At 41.5% G+C, this 20,005-nt stretch overlaps 1 protein-coding gene across 10 annotated transcripts in view; it reads right to left on the bottom strand.

The window, feature by feature from the left end:
- Window positions 1-545: 545 nt before the first annotated feature.
- TRPM1 (transient receptor potential cation channel subfamily M member 1) overlaps window positions 546-20,005 on the bottom strand; it is a 102,206-nt gene continuing 82,746 nt past the window's right edge. For 4 of the 10 annotated variants that reach the window (XM_080395554.1, XM_080395556.1, XM_080395558.1 and 1 more), the window contains 5 exons: window positions 17,608-17,628; window positions 15,802-15,946; window positions 13,495-13,694; window positions 12,226-12,358; window positions 546-10,366 (listed from right to left, as the gene is read on the bottom strand). In XM_080395554.1, the coding sequence (XP_080251680.1) occupies window positions 9,088-10,366; window positions 12,226-12,358; window positions 13,495-13,694; window positions 15,802-15,946; window positions 17,608-17,628 (1,778 nt within the window). In that variant the 3' untranslated portion in view covers window positions 546-9,087. The remainder of the gene's footprint in view (window positions 10,367-12,225; window positions 12,359-13,494; window positions 13,695-15,801; window positions 15,947-17,607; window positions 17,629-20,005) is intronic. The other 6 variants (XM_080395555.1, XM_080395561.1, XM_080395557.1 and 3 more) reach the window with 3 other exon arrangements.

Genomic DNA, 20,005 nt, shown 5'->3' with positions numbered 1-20,005 from the left:
CCGCTGCGCCTGGCCGGCCGGTGGGCCCCAGCTCCCCGCCGGCGGGCTTCGGCCCCCGCGCCCCGACGCCGCCCGTCCTCCTGGCCCGCGTGAGGGAACGGCGGCCGCAGCCGCGGAGCCGGCGGGGGTCACCCCGGCCAGGCCTCGGAGCCACCGGGTGGTCGACGCCTCCGCGGGCCCGCAGGGGCTTTGCTGTGACCCGGGGCGCCGGCCCTACACACGGCCCCTGCGTGACCCCCTGCCGCGCCCGGGTGTGCTTGCTGTCACCCTCCGTACCGGCTGTGGCGTTACAGCCATGGGACATACGTGATCCATGGGCGGACGGATGGGACATGGCGCAGGCCCCGCTCCCCAAGTTCCCCAGGCACGCAGGGATCGCTCACCTGAGTTTCCCTAGAATATGGAAGTAACGCAGTTGCCCACCTAAACTGCCACAATCTAACACCGCGATCCGTTTGGGTCAGTCGGAACAGTAACTACTCCCACGGCTGCAGTGGCCCGTGGTGCCCTCGGAGGCCCCTGGCGCCCTCGGAGGCCCCCGGCGCTGGTTGTCGGTGAGCACTGGCTGCGATGAACTTGGCCTCTGCGGTGGAAACGCCACCTACAAAAGCAACAGTTTGGATCGGGATGTGGTTTTGTCGAGAGCCCCGGAGTGGGAGCACACGGGTCCATCAGCTGTGCGCCCTGAGCCACAGGGACGGCCTGCATTCCCCTGCTGGTGGCCCGAGCACAAAGGAATGGGTAAAACCAGCCAGGCAGTCCACAGTTTGAGCCAGGTGTGATGTGCCAGGTAGGGTGAGCAGCACTGATGGTTCCCGTGCCTGCTGGTGCTGCCCCCGCAGCTGGTGGAACCATCGCTGCGGTCCCAGCCATGAGCCAAGCGTAGTTCACTGCAAGGCTCGTGGTTAAGGGGCGAGAGCTGAAGGCCAGGACCTGCCAAACTAACTGCTGGTATTTGGGTGCTGCAGCCTCACCTTGTTAAAAAGCACAGGTTTGGTCAACGTACTGTCATTTTCGGCTCACATGCGAGATAACATCAGTACAGGCCTGCTACAGCACAATAGTGGTGTAATATCACCCTGACATAAAGATAGTAAAGAACTGGAAGACTCCAGAAAAACAAACACGGTTTTAGACAAAAAATGACAAATGCAGCACCCAGCATCAGCCGCAGGATGAAAGTCTTCCCTTGTTATCATTAATAGGAAGCACATTGCATTGCATTATAGCCCCTGGGATTTTTGGGTGAAGCCAAAGGGTGAATGTTTAATGAAAGAACAGACTTTAGGGCACAATCTGGATTCCCCGACTTAAATGAGATGCCCCACCAACACCAGCCAGGAAGGTTTGTTTGAACAGCAAGGAGGGAAAGAACCCACTGGCACCCGCCTAGGTTGCAGATAGGTGTACATGCATTTAAAGCTATGCAACAGCCCAGGGCAGAACACCAGCAAGCACCTCCATAACAATATACTACTCTTGGACTTGCAGGTCCAGAAGATAAAAACCACCCCACTGTAGCTGTTTTAAAACAAGCGCACCTCCTTGCACAAGGGTCCCACCTCATCTGGTGTTGGCAGGCAGTTCCTTTCACTTCACTCTGTATTTTCACATACAAGATTTTTATTTTATGCTGCAAACATCATTGTTGAAGTGGCATTATTCAGCCTGGCATGGTCGCAGGCTCAGCCCCTGTCCATTTTAGAGAGCGCACTGTGCTGTAGAAGCTGCTGGTGCTGTAATGCTGAGCACCCGACAGTGCTGTGAGAGCAAGCCACAGCTCCTCTCCTGCTGGTGACTTACCCCTTTCACAAGCTAAATCTCTTGGATCTTTGAGAAGTGAGAAATACCATGGGACTTGCCCTCATCTTTATTCTTCTTCTTTACAGTTTTATCTTCATATACAGAACATTGCTGAAAGGAAATTAAAATCAGAGAAGGGTGAAGAGAAAGCAAGGGGGCGAGGAAGGCAGAAACTGCCCAAATCAGCTAGTCTTGGAATTGCATATAACAAATCTGGCAGTAATATTAAAAAGGACAATTATTTATAGCACATCAGAATTACAAAAGTGTGTTTTGCATCAGCACAGAGCCTTCTGAAGAGTGCCTGCAAATGCAATCTTACTCTTGAGGGAATGAACATAGGACAGCACAAATTTCCAGTACTGTACTGACACATTTAAATGTCAGTACTGTTCAAAAAAGGAACAAACAAAATCAAAACTAAGCTCTCAGTAAACATAAGATCACAAGATTTGTAAGGATTGTTGTTGGAACTGGTCACAAGTTGCCACTGGAAGAGTTTTATGCCAGTGGGAGGAGAAAGCTGATTTGACAAAAGTGAGTATTTTGGAAGAGCAAGTCATTTCTGTCACAACTTGCAGTGGGATACAAGCAGGCAGTGCAGACAGGCAGAGCAGGACAGGCAAGTAGAGCAGGGTAGGCAGGAAGGGCAGGGGAGACAAGGCAAGAGGGCAGGTAGGTCAGTAAGGCTAGTCAGGCAGGATAGGCGGGCAGGGGGTTGGTGCAGGGCAGGTGGGACAGGCAGGGAAGTCCTATGCATCCCCTGACTCCTTTTGGCAATGCACTCAACTGCCTGCCTAGCTCCAGCCACTCCGGCTTGCCTTGATCTGTTTTTTTCAAACAGTCCTGCTAAACCCGAGGTTTCTAAGAACGCCTTTGCTCTATGAGAACAGCCTTGAAAGAACGGTGGGAAGCTAGCTATGCAACAAAGCCAGGTGAACCAAAAAGACTGCAGATGTCTCTTTTTATTCTCATTGATTTAAAAATGTTTTTACTCAGTGCGGTTATTTTCAACATTCAGTTATTCAGCAATGTCTCTCGTGTGCTAGACTGACCAGGACCCTTACACACCGTGCACTGTCACGGACCCCCAGAACCAGCTTGGCCTGCTCTCCTTGGTGGTATCGCACCCCACGTGCTGTGTGGCAGTTTCCTGGGGCCTATTTTTACATGCAGTGCAAATTATAACAGTGAAGATAATTATCTACTTAGCTATGGCTATGGTGCATAACCTGCTCTGTTTACTGTACGTCAGATTAGGTATCTTCCTAAAAGTTCTGGTACAACCTCACAAGACAGCTCTGTGGTTGGAGAAGCACTTTGGTTTGTGCAATGCATGAGGGCTGGGGTTAAATCAGAACAGATTTTCTTAATGGGCCCTTTTGATCTCTCAGCAGATTAGAGAATGGCTTTCATTAGAGACGTTCAAGAACAGGTTAGACCACCATCTGCCACTGATGCTATCGACATTGCTGAACTTGCCTGAGTGTAGATGATCTGTTCCAGGCCTATGTTTCTATGGCAACTTACGTGTTTCCATAGCTATCTGAAGAATGAATGGTTCAATTCTTGGTGTGAACTCCAGGACACAAAGCCATACGTGTTGTCTGATTTCACAGCTAAGCTATGTGCCCAAAGCTACAGCAAGTGTGTGGCAACTCTGCAAAGTCAGGGATTCACAGATGAAAGTCTTCTATTTTTCACTGGCAAGTGTTCTGGTTTATCACCTTGCCTGCACACCTCCCTGCTTGTGCACTCAGTAGTTTGCACACCCAAGTTGCCTCAGCCTGCACGCAGAAATGTGGGACTTCTGAGGACTTGTGAGGAAGCCAGCCCTACAGGTCTCTATTACCTCTTATGGAAGAAAAATATTATGCCTTACATTTGTTAAGCAGTTGGGAAAAAAAATAAATATATTTCCTGAGTGTCCTTGATGAAGATCCAGCAGAATACTATTTAAAATGTGATTACTTACATAAAAGAGCATCTTCGATGGTCTTGGCCAAAGATATACAAAAGATACAAAAACTGTGCAAAGGTTCTTGAGGTATCTCAGGGAAAAAGCCTCCTTTTCAAGGCACATCTGTGAAGTGGAGGTAGTATTTTCAGTGTGGAGATTAAAGATGTTGAACTTTGCTATGTTACATAAGGGTACTTTTCCTGTTAATCATTATGTAGTTATTACTTGCCTAGAGTAACCTGGAGCTATCAATTGGTACACCGTTCCACCTTGGCTTGGACTGTTTTACATGGGTATTGTGACAGTGATCATCAGATTACCAGTACTCCTACACTAGAATCTTTTTCCATGGCCGTTTTTGAAGTCTGTCAGTCTGCTTAGATTGCTGAGCAGAGCAATTAGTGCAAGAAAAAGGAGATGCATCTAGAATCATGCAGGATGAAGTGCTGGAGTTTCGTAAGAGCTTTTAACGTAAAAGAAGACCAGGCAGATGAAATCATGCAACTCTCTTTTTCATTAAATTTAAGGCCAAGCAAAAGGTGGATACAGGCACTTAAATATTTTGGCCAAACAATTGCAAAGAGTAATTTAAAGCCTATTATCAAGACATACCTTACATCCATTGTAAAGATACAGGGCATCAACCATAAAGCACCACTTTGCCATATAAAATTTTGTTTCTGCAGACAAGGCTAAAAGTTGAAAAAAGCAAAAGAAGACTGAGGGTTTAAGGAAATCTGTAGTTCTTGTCTCTTCTCCCAAGTCTTGTGGTTTGTCACCCTGCAATCCAAACCACTGCCACATATCACCTTTGGACTACCCCAGCCCCCCGGACCCTGGCACCACTGAATGCCAGGGTATTAACTGGCCATATCAAACAGGTCCTTAAATCTGTTTTGCCCTTCTGTCTGATGCTGGATCCCATAGGGGGATCAAAATCTACAATTAGGCTGAAATAATCAGGTTGGGTGACTACTGCAGGCAGTAGAGCATTTATCTGCAGTGGCTGCAGTGGGAGGAAAACACCTCTAGGGCCATGTAGCCTGGTAGCCCAGTAAATAAGAGTATTGTCACTGCCAGTTACAGCCACAGGCTTTATGCTGACTTTGTAAAGCCTCAGGACTGCGGCTTCTCAGGACTGCTTTGTCTGAATTTGCCTTAACCTGCCTTGAGCTGTCCCTTTGTTTGTTTAGCTGTAAATGCAATTTTTCTAATGACTAGGATATTCAGGTATAATTGTAGGATTTGAAGGCCAGTGAAGAAAAAACAAGATGTAAAGTTGGTAGCAAATAAAAATGTCCCTAAGCAAGCAAAATATGAGGAAAAAACCCCAACATCAACATCATGCTCATTCTAGAGAAAGACCTAGCAAACTGAGAGCTGGCAGTATTTCCTCACTACCTCCGTTGCAGCCACTGATTGTTAGACCCAGAGTATCAGCGCAAGTGTAAGCGTAACATCAAAAAAAAAAAGGGCATAGATAGATAGCAGGAAATGTGCATATATTAATTTTACCTGGTTTTTTGTTTTTCCTATAGTAGTCTTTCCTCTCTTCTTATCTCTCCTCCCTTGTAATTAGATCTAGACTACCAATAATTAATGTATTAGACTTAAAATTTGTTACACTAACAATAAATCCCTGACTTTACATACAAGGTGGGTGTGTCTCCCTTTTGCTCATAACAAGCTTTTGTGTGTAATACTAGTTCAGCTAGAAGTGACCAGTCGGACAGGACAGTGGCGCAGAAGTGATACGCTGGCAATGGCACTGCGAGGTGGGACCCCAGCAATGTATCCAAGTGCTGCTGTCACTCTGAAGACTCACCTCCTCCACAGCAAATGCTCGGCAGCAAACTGGTTTCATGACAGTGGGTTAACTACCCACAACACCCATACCAGGGCACAATCCTGTGGATCTTGCAGATCTAATGAAATAATCCTGTTGACATCCTTGGTCAGGCACCCTCTTCCCATTCCTGTCTTCTGACAAGGCCTTACAGATACTTCTTTTCTTTTAATTTTTATTTAGAAAGGAAGATACACATTTTACCAAAGATGATGGTCAAGCCCAGAACCTAGGAAAGCATCCAAAAAAGCAGTATGGAGAAACCATAGTTGGAAGGTTTCAATGGCTACTTTAGTTCATTTCTAAATAACATCGAAAAAAGAACTTGGTTCTCAGGTATCCAAATCCAGCATCTACAATGGCAAGAGTGACTCTGCCGTAGCAGAGGCTTGCAAGAGCAAAGCTAAGCTGGTCCCAGAGTGATGTAACGTAAAATGGGGTAATCTGTGGAACCAGATGGTGTAGTTAAGAACCTGCTGATGTGAGTATTACAGTCACTGTGTTTAAAACATTTGCCTTGAGGGAGAGGGAAATGCCTGTATGGCAAGATACTGTAAGGTCAACAGACTTAGATTACCTCAGTGTAGTGTCTCTGTGTCGACACAGCCTTAGAATACACACTCTTTAGGCTTGACCTGGTTCAGTACAGGTCAAGCACATAATAAATAATGGTAAGTGGAATTCACAGTGACACTGCTGTGAAGTCAACACATACTTAGCACTAGGAGGGATGCATCTTCCTGAAAAGCAGTATTAAACAAATGCAAATTCTGTGCTTGCATCCTTTCAACCAGTATTCAAGAAAGCCTCTAGGCAGATATGCAAATGTGTCAATTGTTAGTCTGTTTAGTGTGCTCCAAACCTACTGTCGGTCTTCTATGCACATACAGAGCCATATTTATATCTCATTACAATAACTCTACCAAACCCAGTGTAGTTACTTCACATTTAATGGCAGAGAGGTTATCATTTCAGTTCATGCTATGCAAGAGCACAGAAAACATCCAAGCCTTATAAAGTCATCGCTGTATAGAGAACTTCATGGAAAATTACAGGCAAATGCTAAAAGAGAAGCTTTGCTCAGGAACTGTTCAGCCCATGCACTGTGTAAGAAGGGACAGAGAAGTGAACTCTTTCGATATCATTATAGTGAAAATTTTGTTATACTGAACTCATTTCACATCTTTTTCGTATTTTATAAATACTTTTACAGAAACAAAGTAAATGAATACAAAGGAAAAAAAATTGTTTGAAATCTACATGCTGTCTGATACATTTGTAATGTAAACACTATAAAAAAACCAACTGGTCGAACAGAGCATGATTTTAACACACATTTTATAAAGACAATGTAACAAGAGGTATGCAACACACTGTCTTTCCTTCCACAATGCATACTGCTTGTTAAGCAAAGTGCTGAAAAGCCACGTCCCTTTGTGTTCGTTAATGAATCGGTTTCGGGTGAGTGTGCAGGCAATAAAAAGGCATTGGCAAACTGGAGGCTATTTTAACCACACGCACAACATGGCTATGTAGTTGCATGGAATGATAACACAGAAGTAAACATGGAAGTGAAACAATTTCAAATGTCATTCCATTTTTACAAAATGCCAAGTTCCCTAAAGTTCAATAAAAGAAGCCCACATGAAAAGCAAAATGCCAACACTGTTCTGACAACAGTAAAACCAGTAAACCTGCTAGTAACACCAAACTAGCAAAAATCCAGAGTAACGATGACTGAACTTTCGGACATGTCTATGCAGTTACCATGATCATTCAGTACAGTGATAGTGCTTCAAGGTATAAGTATGGATGGAGTATGAAAATATAATACAAACAATAAAAAGCTGATGCCATCAATGCATTTGTAGTCTTCTGTCAACTTCTGCATTTCAAAATGTTGTAAGCAGCATTATCAATGGCAGTACTGAAACCTACATACTATGGAGCTGATGGTGGGGACAGAAAGAAATTCTGAGTTTTCAAAATAGTATATGAGTAAGTTCTGGCAGTTAAATGAGTTAAGTTTTTGATCAGTATTCTGTGAACAGGTAACATGCCCTTAACTCATTTTCTTCTCCGTTCAATGATACGCATCCCCTGCAAAGAGAGGTGCTGAATATTTGGGAAAACAAAATTCCTAAAAGGTAACAGAGAAGAATGAGGCAAATAACATCATACTATTATGATGAAAACTATCAAAATCTAGTACTCTAGAATGCTACTGTTGAGACAGGTGTGCTGGGAAACTGTAACTATAGATGTGGATTTCCAGTCAGCCATTGAGGGATAGAAAACACTTTTGCTGTAGAGGCTTTTTTCCCCTTTGACGTTTGACTTTGAAATTTACTCAAGAATATGTATGGAATTTCTTTTTGCATCTGGAAAATTTATTTTTTGTTTAGACTGACTCCTAGAAACTGTTTCTTGTTCCTCATGTGTCATCATAATGAAACTGCAAAATGAAAAATGAATTTGTCACAGTAGATTTATTCAAACACAGATGGGCTCCATTTTGATCTCACCCTATCAGAACGCCTTGCCTGTTTTGTTTTGTTTTCCCTTGCAGGCATGTAAAAAAATGCCACATTCTTACTCTGCATGGACTTCTACTGTCATCCCCATTTATACAAAACACTAACGCGTATCTTGGATTCACATTGTTAAAATCTTTCTATACCTCATATACTTAAACCCCCCCTAAACATTTTGAAACAATGATCACTGTTTTTCAACAGTTTAAGGCTGTCAGCATGCTTTGGGGTACGGACAGACATGATTCTGAAAGCAAGATTGTATCACTGAAGTTCAAGGACAGGTCAAGAATATGTCTACACATGGCTTTCCGGGTCAGGTTTCTCCAAACACAACTGTATTTTGCTACTCAGACCTATTTTAGTGGATGAAAATTGATATGTTGTGCCTTTCTGAAAGAAGAGCTAAGAAGCATGCATGAAATCAGAAATGAAAGAGGAGACTGCATAATTTTGCCTTGCCTCCAAAAATTTTGTTTTGATTTGACAAATACAATGGCCACAAAGAAACCAGCTGCATAAGTAAGAATAAAAACTAAACCTGGTTAAAAATTTGTCCAATTTAAGAAATCTCCTGATAAAAAAAGAAGAAAAAGACATTTTCTAAAATAATACATGATAATATTGTCCTTCTTTCAAGAGCCTTTATGAAGAGCTTGTCGGTAAATGAGCTTATGAGGGGGGTTGAAATGGAACAAAAATCTGTAGCGTTGGCATCTGTGGACTGTGCCTACTTTTTACGTGCCCCTGAAGAGAACATCTCCTTTTCACCTGACCCAGCAAGCATTTATTTCAGAACAGATCATACATCTATTATATATAAAATATAAATAAATAAATATATGAAAAATTCTTCTTCAGAAATTAATTTAAATATCCATATTTTTTTTCAATCTTTCATGCAGCTTTCTTGACTGTCAGTAAAACAGCGGCCATAAGCCACTTTAACATTCCGTTTCTGTGGATGCATTTTCTTGCCTAGCTTTCTGTTCTTCTGTTGCACTGCCAAATGCCACCACCAAATTAGTTACGCTGCTGGCATGTCCTGGTCTGTTTAATTTGTCCTTTACAGATTTGGCTTTCTGAGAATGGCTGTGCAAACTCTTTGACCGTAGTGATGGGAACCCGGAAGTCCTTTCTGGCTTTACTGATAGTAAATTCTCTTTCTCAGCCTTGACAGCGGCAGGCATAGAGGTGTAAGAGGCACTCATACCTGCTTCATCAACATAATTCTCATCATCTGTGTCCATCTGTAACTGTGTGTGCTCTGCTTGCCTTTCTGCTTCAGAGATAAAACCAGGGTATTCTGGAGGTTTTTCTTGAGAAAGTTGCTGTTCAACTTCATATTTCCACTCTGTGGCCCATTGTTCAATCGTAGAAGGACACACCCGATCCATGATGGTACTATACTCTGTGGTCCAGTTGTTAACTCCTCCAACCACCTTCCCACCCTGTGCAAATATAAAGCTCCTTGACTTCATCATAGTGGTTTGACAAGCACTGAACGTTTCAGGAGGAAAATAGCGCATTGCTTTAGATTTCTCCAAGGGATAAGAGATGGTTGCCTCTAACTTGGTACGTTCTACTTTTAACTGAGTATTCTGAAAATCTGATCTTCGTACTGACTGTCTGTTTGTAACAGCATCCACCTGGTTTGTACTTTGAGGAATCATTCCATCGCTCTTGAAAATCCCCTGCTTTTCATCCCCCAAACTACCTGAACCAGCATAGGGTCTGGAAACATTCTGTGCAATTTCTAATGTAGATTTGCTGTAATCTGCTGTGGTGACTGCATTAGTACTAGAGGTATAATGGAGACCGGTGTGGTGGTCTGGAACCAGCATCCTTGGGTCTGCTCCATCTTCTTTGGTACCAATAGAATGGGCTTTTTTACGCAATCCAATGGCTGGAGACATAGGAGCGGTACTGTCATCATATGTTAACTCATCGCCGCCCACATGGTATCTGTACATGCTGTAGCCATCAGAGCTATTAACACTGCTTTGCCTTAGGAGATATGCAGCATCACACTCAGATGAAGCCCGTGAACGTGGATGTGTCAGCTCAGATTTGTCAATACCTGCCAGCTTCTCAAGAGCGTTCACCATCCGACCAGATAGTTCTTCCAATTGAGAGAGTCGAAGGTCAACTGTTTGAAGAGAAGCTTTCATAAAATGTTCTCTTTCATTCACTTCTTCTAGCCTCATAGACATATTTTCAACTCTGTTGGGTATAAAAGGGGAAGCACAGAACAGAAGCTGTGGAATGGTGCAGTAACCCATTAGAGGCACCTAGCTACTGATTTCTTCGTAAGGCAGAATTTGGTGCTATCAATCTTTTTTCCTACATGTAACATCAAAAGTATGTGCATTTTCTTGTTATCTATGCATTCCATACATCATATGTATGGATATCATAGGGCTATTTGAACTTTGCCCTTATTTACTTGCCAAGAGAGTACAACAGTTGCAACCCTTAGGGACAGCCTGCTATTAACACTGCTGAGTGTGCCACCCACTTCACGTTCAGTTGTCCTCCTTCATTGTGAAGCATCAATTAATTACATGAAAAATATTTTCTAATGACATGCTCACAGGATGACCTAAAATAGCATCAAGGCATGTTGTAAAACAGGTTTTGTAGCTGTACCAAAGAGAACATATACTGGTCTATGGGATTACTTTAGCTCTTGAAATCCCTTTCAATTATGTATCAGCTGAAGAGAGTGAAATTATTGTCTAGTTCAATTAAAATAATATTTCCCCCCATTTTCTTTTATCATTTATATCATAATGGAAGTGGTGGTGCCAGAAGAATGCACATAGAAGTAATGCATTAGAATGTGACTTAAAGATCATACACGAGTAAATCAGCTGTGGAAATTAAATTAACATTCTTTTGCTCTCACACACAAAAGATGACAAAGCATCTGGAACAAGAAGCCATGAGAAATAAGCAAATCTGCTTTGTGGCCATAGACCATAGTGAATCAGTGAGGCTTACCAGCCCTGCTTTATTCTCTGCCACAATACCCAGGATTTTGACAAATTGCCATGGATAAATAGTGGGATAGAAACTACTTGAATACATGTAGCAGATTTCATTTACTTCTCTATTCTCAAACTTCACGTATACTAATGTGAGATGTTCAGGGCCTCCCTTCAAAAGAAAGATGTTAATCTGTTACAGAATTATATGGCTTACAGAGATACTTCATAAGAAATGTTAAAAGGAAGATATAGATAAAGACATGGAGCGGTTCATCATCAGAATACCGTGAGGTAGGGTAACATGAAAGAGTAAACTGTGTATAATTTTCATTACAGGGAGAATTTTTCATTATTTCAAGGAAGTGACAAAAGACCCCATCCTTTCACTTACTTAGACCTCCTAACAGAAAAGGCAGAGCCTTTGGGAACAGTCCTGCCAAGTGACCTGGTACAAAAGTGCTGCTGCCATTATCACTGCGTGCTTACACAGCAATATGCAAACATTACCTGGTCCTCAGAATAGCTTAATGATTTACATGTGAATATTCCTGCTCTTTTAAGTGGGGAACTTCATACTGAAAAGCTAAATGCCTTGTCCAAAGCTTCCAAGAGAATCTGTGGCAGAGATTAAAATTCAGCAGTTGTGAGTGCTGGGCCCCAGTGTAAACCATAGGTCCAAGGGAAGAATCCTCAGCACTTTTGTCATTAAGCTCCAACTTGTTTCTCATGGTTGGATGAGCTGTTGGAAGCTCAACAAGTAGTAATTTGCTCACACGGATAAAAAGCATAACTGTGATCAAGAGATAGGTGAGAAGGAAAAAACTCACCGTGACCAAAAACAGTTTTACACCAAAGCTGCCCAAAGCAGCAGCCTTAGTGACACACCAGTAGGAACCACAAAAAGCTCACTCTCGTGAGAGACACACCTGCACCAATACTTACTCAGGATTCGGATCAGCTTCTGAATAGGTGGTGGTTTTCTTCAAGATCTAAATCTTTTGTACTCTGAGTCAACTTTGGTTATAATGAAGACACAAAAAAGCAAATATTGTTCCAGATAAGTGGTATGGTTTTTTTTCTTATAATAGGTACCTTTCAGAGGTAACTCGGATGCGTTCATCATTAGATGATTGCTGCTCGTCCTCTTTTTCCTGGAAATATTCTTCTACACACTCCTCTTCAAACTCATATAGTTTTTTTAGCTCTTCATCATTCAGAAATAACTCTGCAAAACAGATGAACAAAATATTAATTTCCTTTTTCTGAACTTCTGGCAGTCAGTTGAAATCTGATTTAGCAGATTATTCTGGGGACACAGATACTGCAGATTCTACTCCTGCACTAAATGAACCGATACTTTTGAAAATAGGGAATAAGCACTTAGCCAAAAATGGCCACAGCTGGGAAGGCAATGTAATGCATTACAGCCGTCATCTGCTTTTATGACCATCCCCTTGGGGCTATATTTCCTCAATGACCTTTGCACTTTTTAACAGCAGTGCTATGCATTGAACAAACTGACTAGATTTTACACTAGGGACTAGGAAGACTAGGGAAATCTCTGTCAGTTTGATATTTCTACATTCAAATACTGTTCTTAAAAGGGTGCCAACTATAGGCAACAGACAATCTAATACAACAGATTGCTTCCCAGATATTCTTTGGATAAGAGCTTCAAAAATTTATAATCATGTAGGGAAAATCCAAGGGAAATATAAGCTCTTGGGAACATTTCATCCTTTATTTGAATTTGTCTTTTGGTATTTGGAGGGAGTGTTACATTTACTTTTTTCCCTTTTTTAACTCAGAAGCATATTTTACAGAAATATGTTTCCTATGTGATGCAGAAATACAGCAATAATTGTGAGCATCTGATTATTTCAATGAGCCAAACAATGAAAATAATAATCAACAGAGTATGTTAGAAATAGAATCCTCACAGTTCGCCTGTAAAATGACAGAGAAATCTCTAGCATGAAGAAATAAAAGCGGGGATACTCTCAGACACAGATTGCTCACAGTCACAGAGCTTGAAACTGTGATCCCTTCATCTCAGTTTCCTATTTGCCCTTCCTGCCATACGAACTTCACTAGAACTTGGTAAAACTGGATTAAGTAGATGCCACCTCACTGTTTTAAGAAAGCACGTTAAAGAAGGTCTTCCCTAGCAGCCCAGCACTGCATATTCTCAGGAGCCCACAGAGCTCAAAAGCTGTTAATTTGATATCAATTTTGTCCCATACCATCTTCTGCAAATACACTGGACAGCCATCATGAACAAAATCGTTCAGCATTAGAAAAGCTGCTGCTTTCTGCTAATATGGTGCAAAGAGCTCAATTTATAGAAGATTTATGGCATACTTAGTCCCCTGTCACGCTCATCCTGGTCTCCTTCACCCTTCCTGCAGCGGCAGCAGATTCGCTTGATGATTATGTAGATGTGGCTGAAGATAATCATTGGTGGTGGGAGGACAGGTCTGTCATGGAACGTCATGATCAGCTGGTACCGCTGGAATTTCCAGACTTGGTTGGATATTGATTTTACCTCAAAGAAGGTATTGCTGAAAGGGAACATTGGTACAGTTTCTATCAGGACCCTAAGTTTACTTAACATTGAGCAAGTACTATGTTGAGCAAAGTAGCAGCTAAATAACAACATGAGGCCACATGACTTGCTTGGTCCAGCTCTTTGTTGATGCTGCTGAACTTGCTGAACTGATGATTAACTTGAACTCAGGGTAGCCAAGCAGAAGGTGCTCTGCATCCCTTAAGCACCACCCAGAACAGTCCTTCTGTTAGCAATTTGCTCCTATTGTATAAAGTCTTTTATGTGTTAGCGTTAGAAAAGTTAGAAAAGAAACTTGCACAATTTATGAATCACATAGTGGGTATTTTGGTGCTTGGTTATAAAGTATTTCTTTTAACACATGCCAGTATTTGATATTACCCAAAGTATTAAATCCATGAAAGGTATTTTGTATGCTAAACCCAGAAGCTTCACATAGTTTGCCTTTAATATGCTAATCAGGTTGACCTACATAGAAGACTTCAAGTTTTCAGAAAATGTCCTAAATCCAAACTTTATTCACTCAAACTTCTGACTTGAAAACATGCTGCATATTCTTGTAAAGGAATGTGTTCTTGGAAGCCGTGGCCTCCTCACTTCTACACAAAATAAGGCGTGCTACAAAGATGTTTTATTTTGTAATTCAGTGGATATGGAGGAGTGTAAGTTATAGCATCCAATCCAGAGATAACAATAGTCAAGGTTATGAAATATCAACTAAAAGAAAGCAGACTTGAAGTGCTGTCTTAGCTAAAGCTTTTCAAGCTATTTTAAAGTATGCTCAATCAGCTCACTCCATTTCTGTGATGATGACGATGATATCGGCACTTCCTTTTTTATATTTTTTGTCCGCTTCTTTAACTTTCTGTGCTTTAGAATATCTACATTCAGAAAACCAGCTAAAACATCTCTGAAACCAGAGAATTCTTGAGCTTTTGGTTTCTTTTGGCTAAGTACATGAGATTAATTTACCAATGATAAATGACAATCTGCCTTCATTCTGTGTCTCCTACATAGCAGGAATTCCCCAGCTAGATCTCACCCCCTTGCAACCATGCTGGAATGGCAGGAGTTAACAGCATGACCTACTTCCCAAACTGCTGATTCCTTGGTCCTTCAGCCAATAATAGCTACCATTGTAAGATCCTTCCCCTTCCCCCTAGCGATGTGACTGGCATTTCAGCACTTAAAAATTCGTGACCTTTTAAGCTACATACATCAAATGAAAGACAGGCTTTGTGAGCTGTAGAATTCTGGGCACATGATTAACTGTTTTTGTGATTGTGACACCAGCTACCTATGCCAACAAGCCCTCCAACACTACATGTTTATGGGCATCAGAAATGGATCACCTGCTTTTCTCAGGTGGTGTGTTCAGAAAGTCTTACTAGCAAGCAGATGCTGCAATTTTTATTTTTTTTTTAATCCCTAGGTCATGACAGGAAAAGCATGCAACATAACTGGGTACAAAGAACAAACAGCAGAAATGTATTTAGTTTTACTCTAGAGAAGTCTAAATATAGATTCGTGGAATAACATTAAGAATGTGCACATTGCTTGGACTGGCCACAGATCTTGGCAACATGTAGGCATCCCTTCTCTTGCTTCAAGGCAGCATAGGCTCCTTTTCTGGGTCATTTCAGAACTCTGCAAAGCCCTAATTTATTTTTCTAACTGAAAAGCAAAACAAAAAAGAAAAGGAAGCCAGATGACGTAGTGATAGTGGCCATGCCACCTGCTTTTGATGTTCAGATTTTCATTCTGCAGTTGTATCGCAGAATCATGTTTGCTAGTGGTTACATGGGCTTACATCATGTTTGTAGCAGGTTTCATGGATTCTGGTTTTCATCTTTCCAGAGCAATCTTGAGGCCTGTCAGTGTCCACTAGATGGTCATTAGAAGTAGCCAGATCCTCTCACATGGATTACTGCAATTCCTGGCAAATTCAAAGGAACCTTTCCTCTGCTCTTTCCTACTATTGCAAGTATTTGCCAGTCATGTTCAGAGAGTAATTAGATTCTGAGTGCGGATGCAAACCCTCGCAAAATTGGTTGATGGGCTCTCACAGAAACTTTAACTCTGCAATAGGAACATTTACGTACTTGAAGACAGCAATCAGCAGGTTTACCAACAGGATATTTGCTACCAAGAGGTAACAGGCCATAATAGCAGGAGTGAGCCAGGCCCCTGGTATACATGGAGGGAGGCGTTTACCATCATCGTCGTAAAGATTGTCCCCACAAGGAGCTGAAAAATAAGCAGAAAAAAGTATTTTTCACAAATTGCTCAATCCTTGAAAACAGTATTCACATTTATTTAATGATGACACATGCGTAAAATTTGCCAGGCTAAACAAATTGTCAGTTTATTTTCAGTAGCAAGTATGTATAACTTCTACTTCAAATTCTGCTTCCAACTACGGCATACAAAAATAAGTTCCCATAATAGTCAACGGGGAGGCAGCTCCAAGTTTACTGTACAGTGTAGCTTTCTCTTTAAATTCATATTGCTTTTCTTTTTCTCATACTAATAGTCTAGGACAAGATCTTAATAGGCATATGTACATATTAATAGTGGAATTAAAAAAAAATAAATCTCTAACTAAACTTGTGTGCATTCCTTGCCAAAGATATAAAAGAATGTAGTTAGTGGTCCCAGATTGCTGAGCATAACTAAAACCTTTACAGGGCTGCAGAGGCCTTGACGATCCCCAGCGTCGCCTGGGGGTAACCCACAGTGCCTGTGCCCGCCTGCCCTGCCTGGGCCACGGCAGCACGCCTCAGCCCGGCCCCGGGTGGCCCTCGGGTGGCCCTTCTGCCTCTGGCCCTGACCGCGCTCCCCAGGTGGACCCACCGCTATTACTTTTCCATCTGGCGCTGTTGATGTCACCAACAGGTGGCCCTGGCGCCACTTCCAGGCCAATTTATGTTTCCCTTATTTTTCACAATAGTTCTGAGGTTTAGGTAATATTTGAGACCAAAGAGACAAATACATGAAATGAAAATGATGCGGTAACAGCAAAACAGACTGGTGAGAGTGAGATCAAAAATGAGAGTATTGATCAAACTGATATAAAATAATTGCCTGAAGTAACCTAAGAATGCACAGGTTGTCTTGGGGTGAGAGCCACCTTGGAGTTGTCCCGTCTGTAAGTGCAATGCCAGCGTATCTGATTTCAAATACAAGGCTAACTTTCAGAACTGTTTAGTAGCAGGTAAATTGTTTATCAACCACAGGTTCTTCAGCTGAAATCTTAGTAAGTACTAAGTCTGACAGTGATCTGCCAATGAGTTCATTACGGATTTAGTTTATGTGAATAGACAAACCAGTTTAAGCATTTTGCCAAAAACACAGTGCTTCAATCTCACCTGAGAAATACTTCAAATTATTTGAAAACAGACTAATCTTATCTACTGTGCACTGAAAGAGATCTTTAGACTATGATTAATAAAATACATTTTATTTGCTTTTCAGCCATCAGGCCTATGTTTTTCCTGTTCATCATAAATAAAGTATAACAGGCAAGTCAAGCAAATCAGAATACTATTCACAAGGACCAATGAAAGTACTGCCACAGAAACACTAACATTGTATCTAGATAATCAAAGGGAATTAGTTTTACCATTACAGTGATGCATCATAATTTTTAAAAAGTATTGTATTGTCAATGTGCTACAAAGAAGTCATAGCAACCATGTAAACTCATTTAAAACTTCTGATCTGCAATCTGTATTAAAATATTTTTCCTCTTCTTTTTTCAAATGAAACTATTACAGTAGAAAAACAAGATTCACACCTGAATATTGGATGAGCTCTACAATAAAAATATCAGTATCTAGATATCAGTATCTAGTGAGGAGGAAGATTAATGGACATAATGAGATAATCAGCTCTCCACAGAGACTTACGATTAATTTCCATGGCATAGACTGAACAGCATTCCAAAGGAATTAATAGAAAAGGAGGCAGGGAGAGAAAGAAAGAAAACAACAGAATAATAAAGAAAAAAAAACCCACAAAAAAAGACAATTCAAAATACAGTTTTTTCACCAAGAAAAGATAAGCAACTCATATGTCAGAACAGTAGAGACATATGCTTAGAAACAATGTCTTTGTTAGAAATGCACTGCATTCTGCAATTTCCTTTTCATGTTGTTTTCCCCAAATGTTACATGTGACAGTGAATTCATGATATTAATAATAAATCACAAAATGCTTCTGGCAGATGATCTAAATATACACGATATTTCAGGCAAGTAAACAAAACTGGAGGTCACCACAAATACAAAACGAGTCAAAATTATCACACAAAATCATTCTTTTAGCTGCTATGGAAACATTTCCTCCTCATTTTTCACTCACTCTCCCTCCCCCTGCCCCCTCCCTGAACCATCAGGGCTTTGAGTCTGCCAGCTGTCTCTAGTGACTAGCTATGTTTCTGTTAATAGTCACGGTTCTGATGTTATTGCAGCATACAGTATCGTTAAAGCCCATTTTGACTACCAGTATGGATACTTGCTTGCCAACCCTTAAACGGTGATTGTAAGACAAACTGCACTATTGAAAGAAGCTCAGCCAGGCTGCTGTATCATTTAAGAATATGTTGCTATTGAGTACTGGATGCCACTAACTTCTTGCTCACGGACATCTTCTAAATGCAGGGAACGAGACAAGAGCATCCTGGGTTGCATTAGGAACAGTGTTACCAGCAAGTTAAAGGAGGTGGTTATTCACCTCTAACTCAGCTCTAGTGAAACCACATCTGGACTGCTGTGTCTAGGTCTGGCCTCCCCCATGGAAATCAGGCATGAACATACTGGAAAGACTCCAGTAAAGAGCCACAACGATTATTAGGGTGATTGGAGCACCTGAGAAATAAGGCAAAGCTGAGAGAGCTGTGATAATTTATCCTGGAGAAGACAAGGGTCAAGAGAGATCTTACCAATGTTATAAATACCTGGTGGTGGGTGGGAGTAAAGAAGACAGAGCCAGACTCTTCTCAGTGGTATCCAGTGAAAGGAGAAGAGGCAGTGGGCAAAGATACAAATACGGGAAATTCCATTTAAACCAGGTTGTCCAGAGAGGCTGCACAGCCTTCATCCTTCAAGATATTAAACCCCTGACTGGACAGTCGCTGAGCAACCTGCTCTAATTACCCTGCGTTGAGCAGGGTAGTTCAACTAGGTGATCTCCAAAGGTGCCTTCCAACCTCAGCAATTGTGTGATTTGTGATTCTTCATCTTTAGGTGACATCCTATCCTCAGTGAAGCTATTGACAAAAGTCCAGCTACTTTCTTTCAGATGGAAAATTTGATGTAATACTTTTTCCATAAATTGTTTACACTCGTGGGCCTTGGCAAAACTACCCATAAGCACCTGACACAGAGCCAGGTTAGACTGCCCATAGCAATCACTCCCCAATGACTTCTGAGGTTGCTTTTGTGGTGTGTTTACAGAGAACCATGGAAAGATCAGAGTGAAAATTTCTTACTGAAAAGGAAAATATCTTCAGAAGTCAGTCCATAGATTTCTAGACATAAGAAATTTACAGAATAATTGTAATGCAGTGTAATTATACCAGTAGAACTCCTTGCGTAGCCACTTCTATTGCAACACTAAACCAACAACAAAACCACAGATTTCCGAGCTAGCTTATGTTTAAGCTACTGACACAGCAAAGCTTCTGACCTGGGAAGGTTAGTGGAGCAAGTAGCTGGACTGCACCTGTGTAACTGGAAAGCCCGAACTTTTTTCCTCCAAAATCTTTCACCCTGAAGAAAGATGTCTAATTCAAAGGATGCCAAGTATATAACTGAGAAATGACTGAAGCATGACAGAAGTCTGGGACACCACTTACACTGAAGAGATCAGTATTGTTGGTAAGGTGTGAGTTTAAATTTGTAAAGAAATCAAACTGTCTACACTGGCAAACATCCTTTGTTCAAAGTGAAGTAGGATTTGAATGCACATTATGACCCACAAATGTAAGGGATACCCGGTTACAGTCTGCTCCTCCCCATGGGAGAAATAACACACTTGAGAGATCCTGAGCTTATCCTGGCTCACAGGTGCACTGGAACTGCAATATCGGACAATAAATGACTGGCTTGACCTTTTATTTGTCAAGAGTAATTTATTGTACCGTAAGTTACAATAATGAGACAAGCATTCATAAGGAAAAGGAAGATGATATGATCTTTTCAGCAGTGTACACTGGTCAGAAACTGACTAGTGACATTTTATTCCTTTCTAAGCAATTAAAGTACACTTTAATGACATTTGGTATAGAAGTTTCTCATGATGATG

This window comes from Falco punctatus (genome assembly GCF_963210335.1).
Source record: "Falco punctatus genome assembly, chromosome: 7".
Taxonomy (NCBI): Eukaryota; Metazoa; Chordata; class Aves; order Falconiformes; family Falconidae; genus Falco; species Falco punctatus.
The sequence above is the reverse complement of the archived record's forward strand: the minus strand, read 5'-3'. Positions and strand labels throughout refer to the sequence as shown.